We start from the raw sequence: 11680 nt of genomic DNA on the forward strand, positions 1-11680 counted from the left end.
TGCAATCCTAATTTACTCCAGTGCAAATAACTAAATAAATAAATAAGTCTGTGCTGATATTTGCTGATAAATTTCATCCCCATTTGGCTCTGTCCACTGAGCTGTGGCAATACAGAAAATAAAAGCATAAGCCAGATGCCATTCCATTTCCACTTTCTATTCCCTGACTTTTACTGTTTGTGTAAATGCATCATATGGTTTATGCCATCACCCTTTAACTGCAAGCATCTGGCCAGTGAAATTAAAATGAGCTTTATGTTTGCACTGTAGTAATATAGGGCTGCTTTCCATCAGGTTCAGAGCAGTTTATATTAGTTTTTCTCAATATAATTACTCTTAATAACCAAAAAATTATAAACAGTTTGTATAGTGTTTCAATAACACTGTGGCAGTATCCATATATTTCTAAGATAGGCTCCTCTTTCAAAAACCTATATTTTGACTGGTCCAAAGGTCCTCATTGTGGGACTGGTTATGCAGAGTTAAAAATACTCAGTGGGTGTGTGCCGGAGGGAGGAGAGAGAGACAAGGGGGAGAAAGAGAAAACAAGCTACTTATTCACAGCTGCCTGAGAGAGGCATCCATCTTGAGTCATATTAAGCCAAGAATGATTTCAGGAAGAATGTGTGAGTCAGAGTCCGTGTAAATCTGAGGGTTTGGCTCAGTTAAAAATCTTTCATTCAAGATGAAAAGACGACCAAGTTGAAAATGAGACACAAAATAAAATATTAAATGGGCGTGAACTGATTCCATGTTTGCGTGAGAAACAAGTGGCGCCACTGACCTGATGCCAACCGTGGTGCTTATACAGCTTGCCCACGAGAGAGAGAGAGAGAGAGAGAGAGAGAGAGAGAGAGAGAGAGAGAGAGAGAGAGAGAGAAAGAGAGAGAGAGAGAGTGAAAGAGACAGCTCCTGTATAAGCTGGTTGCAAGCCGCTAAATGTCACACAGGTCGAGATGAAATCACAAACAAACTCAACTCCCACTCATAACCTGCAGACCACAAAAGCCTGATAATTGAGCCCACATGTAAATTGAAGATGAAACCCCTCTTTGGTTTCACCATCTGTTCCTCCTTTCTGTGACTGAACCACTAGCTGATCTGTTTTTCTACCCAGACCCACTAAGTATTTAGACATTTATATGATGCACCTTAAGGTTGCTGTTACGATTTTCAGTGCCGTACTCTCGTTTTTTTAATCTTCAGATATTTAGCAAATTAAAAGCATTATGTTAATTTTTATGAATTTTACAAAACTGAAGTGCATTTAAAAAAGTAATATTTTTTAAATGTGCATATCGCAATATGCATATGGCAGTAGTTTGCAATAACTGAATGATTTTAATACTTCAAAATTATATTCAAAGTTTTAAAGGTGCCGTAACTGTTTTTACCTATACATAGATGAATAATAAGAGGTCTGTACATGGTCATGACATATCGTGAGCCTCAAACACGATTGTTCCCTCCTTCTAATGTACACTATACTTCTAATGACCACTGGAAAACAGTGGCATATGAGATGTACGCCCCTGACATTAATTTTAGGGCTGTGACAGTTTTTTACCACCGCGATGTTAAAGCACCAATTCACCACGGTGGTTATAGCATGTGTGTGTGACATCTGACTGGGCGAGTTTGTACTTTATATTTTTCACAGTTTGTGATGTGCACACCACTGCAGGGCCCAGTTCGCCATCACGGGTCGCACTTCTCCACCGCGGTGGTGCGATGGTTATGACAACCGTCACAGCCCTTATTAAATTAAGTACATTGCTGTTACAGTGCTAAAAACAAAGTTGTGACTGTTGAGTTAGCGCTTTGTGCTAGTCAATAGTAGCCTGGCTCCGCCCTCCTACGTGCTTCCGCTTATTTTTAATTTCGCTTCAGCAGTACGTCTGGGATTTCTCTATAGAGTTTCGTTTTCTCCTGCAAAAATCTGCAGGACCAATCAGCGAACAGATGGGGGTGGCTAAGAACGATGACGTTGAGGTCGTGCGTCAGTTTGAGTTGTAGTTCAGTAATGGCAGCGGAGAAAGACGTGAGAAAAGCTATTCGGTCCGTTGTTGCAAAACTGCCGAATATACAGAAGTTAAAGCCGGAGCAAGAACCAGGTTTGCTAACTTTTGTTTGTCTGATTATTCTGACTTCTTGTTTCCGGACGGTTTCGGTGCATGATATACGTCACGACCACATGTTAGCGATTGGCTTTGGCAGATCCTGAGTGACTCTGGGCAGATCCAATAGTTTTAAACTTCAACAATGGACCCTCCTTAACGGAAGTAACGCTTTGCTATGGAGCGTGGCCAGACTCTCTGTACAAATGAAATGAATGTACGAGATTCTGGTTATACCAGGCTAAGTCAATAGACCAGGTGTCTCCAACCCTGCTCCTGGTGAGGTACCATCCTGCAGACTTCAGGTCCAACCCAGCTCCAACACACCTGTCTGTTATAACCTTGATTAGTTGGTTCACCTGTGTTTGATTGGGGTTGTAGCTAAAATCTGCAGGACGGTAGCTCACGAGGAGCAGGGTTGGAGAACCCTCCAATAGACCTTTTGCAAGTAGACGACTTCACAGTTACGTCACTGCAGGCTGCACGCGCAATGTGGTGGCAGAAAAACTGTGGAAATGAATTACACACAAGTGAAACGAGGAAGATAACTCACTAGAAAATGTCTTGTTGTGCTGTTGAGTGTCAGAATAGGAATGCCAATTCATTTTTATAAAATACCATTATCGAAGACACCATTTGAAGATAATTGTAAGTGTTTATGGTTGAATAAGCCCTTAAACGAACAGATTGGATTAATGAAATCATCTGAAAATCTTTTAATAATCACAATTAGGCATGGGCCGGTATAAGATTCTGGCGGTATGATAACCTTTAGCAAAAATACCACGGTTTCACGGTGTTGCGGTTTTGCCATTGCAACACTAAAATGTGTTATTTTCAAAAGCCAGGTACAATAAAGCCTTTAAATTATAATATGCTTTCAACACATATAATATTTTCGTAATGTATATTAAATGTAAACATCAAATCAATCACATGACTTCATGATTTAATGAATTTTGTATAAGCACAGCTCATACCTTGGAGACGGTATCACAGAACATTTTAGTGGTTTTGAAACCTTGACTGTTTTAAACCTCGGTATACCTTGAAACCGGTAATCGGCCCATGCCTAATCACAATAGAAAATAATTAGAGAAGATGTCCGGTGTTCTGTCGAAGTCTGTTTCTTCGATGTGTTTCTTATACCGTTTTCATCACGTTAAGTTTATAATTTATTTAGAAAGTTTAAAGATTTGAATGGGTTATACTGAAAAAGCAATAATATCACAATTTAGTAAATATTTTATAATTTTTCAGTTTTCTATTATTCCTTTTTAACTTATATCTTAACCTAGGGCTGGGCGATATGACCCAAAAAATTATCGAGAAAATGTTTTCCATATCAGTCGATATCGATAATTATCATGATAAATAACAAATCTTTACTCCTGTCAAATTTAAAGGCAGATTTTTGCTCCTGAATTAAAATTGTAAAAACCAGACAGTTAATAATGGTTTTAAACTACTTTTTATTCAGAACATGACAAATACAAATACTATAATCTTGTTTTAATGCATCTGTATTAAATGTAAATCTATTTGTTATGAAATCAACACATTTCTGACACAAAAGCAGCAGACGACTGTCACTTTAAGACCCAAGACAGACTGCTTTAAGTTTCAATATACTGAGTAACAGCTGTTTATGTTCACTTAAACAAGAAAGAAAACTTAGTTCAGTGATCACGCGTGTGTTATACATATACGAGCTATACACGCTGATAAATGGATGTCAAGAGTGTCACGTTGCTGTGGGAGCGCACATACGCAAACACTATATTCACTGCAGTGGTGGATCTGCTGCTTTTCCTCAGTTTCCTGATTTTGTGAATGTCCTGTAAATATACTTTTAAAGCTGTCCGGACGTGTGCGTGCGCATGGTGGACGCTGAATTAAAGTACAGTATACTGCACCTATTGTGTCTGCTGTGTTTGACGAACCCTGTTTGCGCGTCCAACATTACACACAAGAAAATGTTTCCGCGCATTTGGATTCCGTGATTCCGTCCGCGTTATCCGCATCGCGAAAATCATAGGTCTCTACTAATAAATGAATAACTTGCCTCATCTTCCACTCCTTCAAGTCTAACTGACACTGCGATTATAAACCAAGAGCGCGTGCCGCATCCGGAAGTGCTCGCGCAACATTACGCACAGTGCGTAAACATTATCGATCACTTATCGAGCTGTCCTTATCGTTTTATCGGAAAAGTTTATATCGGTAAAATTATCGTTATCGAATTATCGCCCAGCACTATCTTAACCTATGTCTTCTTCCTGTTTGTTCTTAAATTATTATGTTTAAATACTTAATAAATATATAAATATAACACACACATGATGTACAGTGTTATTAATATATAAACAGGCCTATGCATATTAATTTGTATGTTAACATAATAGTTATAATAACAAAGTTTTAGTTTAGAACAAACATGTAGGCTATATATATATATATATATATATATATATATATATATACCTCGACAAAACACTGGATCCATAACAATCAGAGTTTAACGCTAAAACACTTCGCACCGCTACTGCAGAGCTGCCACTTTCTGCCATAGATATGTATATAAAGGCTAGATGGCTCGTCCGCGCTGATGGCCAATTGAGTGGAACGTCCGCAGCTTGGCGGCCATCTTAGGACAGGGCGCTCGCTCACTCGTAGCATTGAGTTTTATTGATGCAGGTACTTTTAAATGACCATAACTTGCTTAATTTTTTACCGATTTTCAAACGGATTGGTTTGTTATAAACGTCAAAGATGTACCTATGACACTGAATACGTATACTAAAAATAAATAAAAAATTCATAAAACATGTTAAAGCATCCAGAATTATAGCCACGTTAATAACGTTTGTAAAAAACCAAACCGTTTGTAAATCCGTCAAGAATTCAGCAAGTTAAGAGCATTTTAGTTGGCGTATGTCACTTACCTTCCGTCCACAGCAGCAGGGAGCAGCACTATGGCAGCACTGACCTAAGATGGCCGCCAAGTGACGACACAGCTGACTCCGCCTTGAGCCATCTAGCCTTTATATACATATCTATGCTTTCTGCCACCAGTTGGGCTCCGCCCACAAAAAACTTAGGGCCAGATTTACTAAACAGGGCAAATTAGCGCATGAGCGCAATTCCAAAAATGCGCTGATGGGAGTGGTGATATCTGCGGGTTATTTACTAAAAAAGCGCTAATTAAATAACACAGGCGCAACAGCTGATTTCCATAATGACCAACCAATCTACTAAGAGCAGCGCAAATTAGCGCATGGTTGCAAATAAGCAGAGATGATGCTCCTGCAGGTGCATGTGATATACAGGCCGATAAATAAAGGCAGAGAGACGAGTGAACTTATCTGGTAAAATGATCCTGGAAATCCTCTCCCTTCTACCATGCAGTCTCTGATTTCTGCGATGTCTCCTCCTAGCAACAACAATTGCAGCCATTTCGAGCGCAAAATGATTTAAGACATGCTTTTTTTCGGCGTTAAATAGTCGCGCAAATGCCATACATAACACATGCGCAAACATTAGTAAATCGCGTTGCGTGAATCATTTAAATAGTCTCCTCCCAAAATGTTTGCGTCTGAAAGGGAAACTCCTAGAAATGCATATGCAATCAGGTCAGTCGCAAAAAGAACTAGACCACACCTTTTCAGCGCTAATGATCCACTGCGCGTCTTTAGTAAATTCCGACATCGCTATTTACCGCCAAAATGATGGTTTACGCTGGCGCAAGCGCTTAGTAAATCTGGCCCTAAATCTCTGTTTGCAAACACGAAAATGGTCTATGCTATATGCTAGCGTTTAGTTAAGTTCTACTATTGAAAGTTACAGTTATGTTTTGCAGGTCCATACTGAAAAAAACCCCACTAACTTACTACTGAGAAATATCCATTTTCAGTCTCCAAATAATTGATTATTCCTCAAAATCTGCATCTTCGTCTGATAAAGGCTCAAACCTAAGGTCTGTTTACACACACAGAGAGCTACTGTGAAAGTAGCTGCTCTGTGAAACAGCCAATCAGAGCAGAGCTCAACATTATTATTCATGACCCTTTCAAATAAGGTAATAATAGACCATTTAATTCCAAAGGCAAACCCTATGGTTGTAAGTGGTCATGTAAAACCGTCTCTGGATATTTCTGCACTCAATAAAGCCACAAACCTTCCATTTAGATATCAGAGAAAAATGTTACATATTATTTCAATGCATTCTTTGGCACCTTTAAGTCAATGGATATAGCAGAGAGAGTGCTTTCTTTTCCCAGAAAGAATGTACAACATGTATATTGCTTATATAGTTTACAGCTTTTAAATACATTTGTATAATTTAAATTGATTTTACAAACTTAAAGTGATATCGAATTGAATTAGTAGCACAAAAGGTTGTGGGTTCGATTCCAGAGAACACGCATACCGATAAAATGTATACCTTTTAATGCACTGTAAGTGGATAAATGCATCTGCTAAATGCATAAATGTACATACATTTAGCAAGTTATTGCATTTATCTTCAATATTGTGCAACCCTAACATGATGTTTCAGATTCAATCTAGGCCTAGCTATTGCTTAAAATTGACCAATAGCCAATACAGCCAAGGAACATCTGAAATTTGTTTCAGAGGTGGAGCAACATTTTTATTCACAATTAAATAAATCACGGCCGTATCAACATGCCCAAGTGTGTGCACTGAAAAAGTAAACTAGGTCAATTTTGATTTTATGGTTACTTAATAAGTTAAAGTAAATATGATTACAGTGCGTTATCAGTTTTCTTATATCAGTTCACTGATTATGAAAATGGTCACAGAGGACGCATTTGAATCATTGCCTCTGTCATTAGAGGAAACACTCTTTGTGTTTATTTTAAGCATCTAGCAAAAGTTCGACTCGGTGGGTGTGTCGCAAATAGAAAAAATAGCAGACACTTCCTGAAAGCCTGCCATGTCTTTAAGAATCAGTGGAAATGCTGCAGGCTGTCGTCCTCGCGAGACGTTTGGATGAGCAGGTTTTTGAGTTAAAACTGCAGAGCGCTTCTCTGTTGAGATCATACAGCTTAGTTAGTGTGTCAGTTATATAACTCCCTCATAAGTGCTGGCATCTTCAGACTTCCCTGTTGTAAGACATACAGTAAACACTTAAAGGATTGTGTATCAACAAAAGAAGCCGGGACGCACTTTAAATGCCTGGGGATTATGCACCTTTATTGACCTAAATGTTCCTGCAGTAGTTTTCCACTTTCATTTAATTCACGATTACGATATCTGCTCACACATGTCAGTCATTGCGAATAGGCGCGGAGAGATATCAGAAAAGCATGATCGGACATGAATGTGTAAAAGAAAATGATGCATGGAATTATTTGAATGTTCTGGGTATGACATTGTATTCTTTAACTGACCTAACAGCATCTTAAACTAGTTTAACGTAAGTTAAACACCACCAGGGTGGTTTCAAAGGTGATACAATGATGTCTAATTGCAGTCATTTAGACAGTTTGGTCTTACATTAATTTCCTGGCTGTTCTTTTAGAGAGATTGTAAAGAAATAAACTCCACGGTTTTCATCAGCCTATAAGTGCCAGACAGGATATACATGTACTAAAGTAGAAATGTTGTTTACTTTGTTTTTAAAATCTAAAATGGCTTAAATTTGACCTTTTTCTATTTATCCGCTACAGCTGCACTGACAACCTGCTATTTTTAGCCTAAATATTATATAATATATCTATTTTATAATCTATTATTTATTATATTATATAATTATAATTAATATATCTTGCCACATTTTTATATATATACAAAGTCAGCGAGATTTATTGAAATTATCAAAATATGTTACCCTGTCTGTGAAACCCAGGCTAAAGTCTCATCATCTTGAGATTATATTTTTACAGAATGTCCTTTATATTTGCGCAGAAACAGAAAATCACAACAACAACAAAATTGGTTCACATATTACAAATGTGCATATTGCAATACACACATTGCAATAAAATTGTATGATTTTGAAAAGAGACTGGAGAGACCGAAAGAGTGATGCTTTCTTTTCTTAAAAACTATGTGAAATATTTATGTCGTTATATATTTTTCAGTTTTAAAATATACTTTAATATTACTAAAACTTTTTACAAATTAATCTTTAATGTATCACATGTCACATTATTGAGCAAGTTTTCGAATTGCCCTCCAATATCGTGCAGCATTTCATCTCAGACTTAAAAATCCACATTTTAGTAATATTCGTATGCTGCCAGTTTTCCATGACAGTGGGAACTGTCCATTTTCATCAAATATTTAATACACCTTAACATGGTCCACAACTGAACCACTGACCATCCTGGTGGCCTTGGGCATGGCTTACCTGGCATAGGTGGTTGTGAAGGATTTGGAAAAGCTTTCGCTGGCCCTCTGTTGTATCCCGCTTCCATATCCCTGGCTCCTGTTCCAACCGTTATCCGATGATGTCTGAGGGGTGTACAGATTGAAAATAGGCTTCTGGTCTTTCTGCTGATTGGCAGCAGTCGAAGAAGAACCAGTCCCAAAGAGGAAGCTCTGTCCACTCGAAGTGGTGACACCGCAAATGGAAATGGGTGTGGTGTGGAGACTTGCCTGACAGTAGTTAGTCCCGCTACCGTGCTCCTGTTTGATGACCCCTGGGGTACACAGACGGATTATGTTGTCCTTTTCCAACTTTACAGTGAGCGAGCTGGTGCTGTTAACTGTGTTGGTGCTGGTTGCACCGTTGACGGTGGTGCTTACTGACGCAGGTTTCGACTCTCTCTCTGAACTTGCTGGCATGTCTCCCAGCAGGGCATCCTCACCTATGCTGGAGAGGAAAGCGTCATCTCCCACGTAGAAGTCAGAGGGCGAGCCTTCTAACTCAAAGTCCTGCAGAAGGTCCAGAGTGTTGTCACTAAAGAGCTTATGATTACCAACATCAACGTCCTTCCCAATGTTTCCAAAAGCATCTTGGTCAAGGTCCATATCGCCTTTATCCATGGGAGAAAAGTCCTCCTCGGTTTTCAAATGAAACAGATTGGGATCCACTCCACCAATCAGGGAGTCCATTGAAGGGGAGGCACTATTCAGGTCTGCAATGCTGGCCTCCAGACCTGAGAAGCTGTCGCCTAGAGTAAATGAGGCCAAAGGCTGATGGACCCTTTGGTCCTTCTCAAGCATTTTTAGTTCAGAATCATCTGAAAACAGTCCTAGAGTGGAGGATGCGGAGATGGCGTGCTCCTCCAGGGTTGGCGAATTGCTCACACCATTAGGAAGGTCCCCCGAAACAGGCTGCATCAGTGGACTGGCTTGAGGAACCACAGAAGCGGGGGCGACAGACATGGGGCTTTGTAATCTTTTGTTACTGTAATCCAATGTATTCAATCGCTCATCTCTCTTGGAGACGTTCTTTAGTCCTCCTTGATCCATTTTGCATCACTGTGCACACAACACAAAAAATACACTGAAACCATTTAATATATTGATATATTGGTATAAAATGTACCTTGGTAAAAGTAACTTAAAACTTAATTAAAAAAATATAAATATCCCTTAAAAAAATAAAAATATATAAAAACTATATTTGACCCGGCATACTGGCAGAAGTTTTGACGAAAACATGACGTAGTTTGCTAATGTAACGTTACACACCTTTAAGAACCTAAGATAGGCTGTATAAAGTTTAATTTTACGTATAAAAAGAAATCTATAATGATAATAAACAGATGGTTATATATACACGTCACATAGCCTACTTTAACTTATAGTTTTAATATTTAACACAAAACTTACACAATTTTATTTATTACACAAACTGTATCGCAAAAAAAATAAAGATTTTCGAGGTAAATGCATAAATCTCTCGACTAATATGCACTGACAACTAAAAAACTGTCAAAACTCTGCGAAAACTCGCGCCCTTGCCCCGCGCATAGTTGCGCGCTCGCGGCAGCAGCAGGCTGCGCGTGAATCAGTGTGACACGCACAGAGGCCTACTCACTCCCAATGCTAATCCGCTGCAGACCGACGAGCAAACAATCTTTATACTTCCAAACTAAACGCTAAACAACGGAACATTCTCAGTAGCAGTCTTAAAGTTCATAAAATCGCGCTGACAGCATGCACGATTAAATTCCAGCGCGGACAAATGAACCGCGGGCGAAGAAACATACGACACCAACTGATCCATAAGTAGTTGCATTACGCTATCTGACTCTTCATTTTTTTTTACCAAAACTTAAAATTCGTGGGGAAATACGTACCGTTGGATATTTACCTTGCTGTTGCGATCTGTTGATTCATCTGACATTGTTTTGTTGATGTTCGTCTGTTAGCAATTAGCAATAACATGAAAACCTTCACCGCAGCTAGAAGTCTGAGGTCGCTTCAGAAATGCAGGAGAAATCGTGCAAAAGATCGCAGATCAAATGTCGTTCAGCGTTTTAGTCCGAATTCATAACACCATACGGATAATCCAGGCAATTTACTCGTTTCTGCCATGAGAAAAGAGGCGTGCCATAAAACCCGAAACCATAAAAACATTCAAAATGGAGATTACAGTAGACAGATCAGTGGTGACCCTGTTTACAACATGTACTGCAGCCTATTGGCAGTACAGAGTTATTACATCTCGCGTCCTATTACAGTCACTTTTAACTGTGGTGACAGTAGTGTGATGTGGGTCTGAATAACCTTCACGAGGTCACTTACACTTTTGTTTCTCTTTCTACATTACTGTTTTCCAAGTTTCACTGTTATATCTACATTAACAAAGACTATTCATGTACATGCAATGGTTCTTAACCTTTTTCGCTTCAAGGCCCCTAAAATACCCACTCTATTTCTACCAAATATAATGTTTTAGAAATTGGCTTGAGTAGACAGATGTATGTTAATAAAAAAATAATAAAAAGGTTTATTTTATTTTTTTTGTCTTATTTTAATGGTTTTTTGTCTTAATTTGAATAATTTTAAGTCACCTTAGTTAAAAAAAAGAAAAATTCAAAATGTTCTCATCATTTATGCATCCTCATGTTGTTCTATACCTGTCTGGGTTTTTATTGTATTTTAATGAACACAAAATAATATATTTTGAAAAATGATGGTAAGCACACAGCTGCTGTTACTATTGACTTCCATAGTAGGAACACAAATATTATGGAAGTTTGTGATTAATGATGAAGATATTTTGATAAATGATGGTAAGCACAGAGTTGACAGTTCCCATTGAATTCCATAATATTTGTTTTTCCTACTATGGAAGTCAATGGTTATCATCAGCTGTGTACTTGCCACTATTTATAAAAATATCTTATTTTGGTTTCATCAGATACAGTTTTAAAACAACATGAGAGTGAGAAAATTATAACAGAATTTAATCTTTTGGGGTCTTTAAGGCCCCCTTGGAAATCTGTTGAGGCCTCCCTTTAGACCCCGGCTCCCTGGTTGAGAAATACTGCTGTACATGTATATTTAAATTGGTTAATACAATTTAATTAAACTATGAGTCATATTTTAATCATTCATTGTTTTTTAAGCATTTTAAAATC

The 11680-nt window shown here is 38.3% G+C and overlaps 1 protein-coding gene across 1 annotated transcript in view; it reads right to left on the minus strand.

Annotated features, from left to right (window-relative positions):
* Positions 1–10721, minus strand: part of nr3c1 (nuclear receptor subfamily 3, group C, member 1 (glucocorticoid receptor)) — a 31354-nt gene extending 20633 nt beyond the window's left edge. Inside the window, exons 1-2 of the mRNA XM_065271260.2 lie at positions 10394–10721; positions 8494–9569 (exon numbers count right to left, since the gene is read on the minus strand). Of these exons, the coding sequence (XP_065127332.2) occupies positions 8494–9560 (1067 nt within the window). The 5' untranslated portion in view covers positions 9561–9569; positions 10394–10721. The remainder of the gene's footprint in view (positions 1–8493; positions 9570–10393) is intronic.
* Between the last annotated feature and the right edge of the window lie 959 nt (positions 10722–11680).

Source organism: Paramisgurnus dabryanus, chromosome 16, assembly GCF_030506205.2.
Source record: "Paramisgurnus dabryanus chromosome 16, PD_genome_1.1, whole genome shotgun sequence".
Classification (NCBI taxonomy): Eukaryota; Metazoa; Chordata; class Actinopteri; order Cypriniformes; family Cobitidae; genus Paramisgurnus; species Paramisgurnus dabryanus.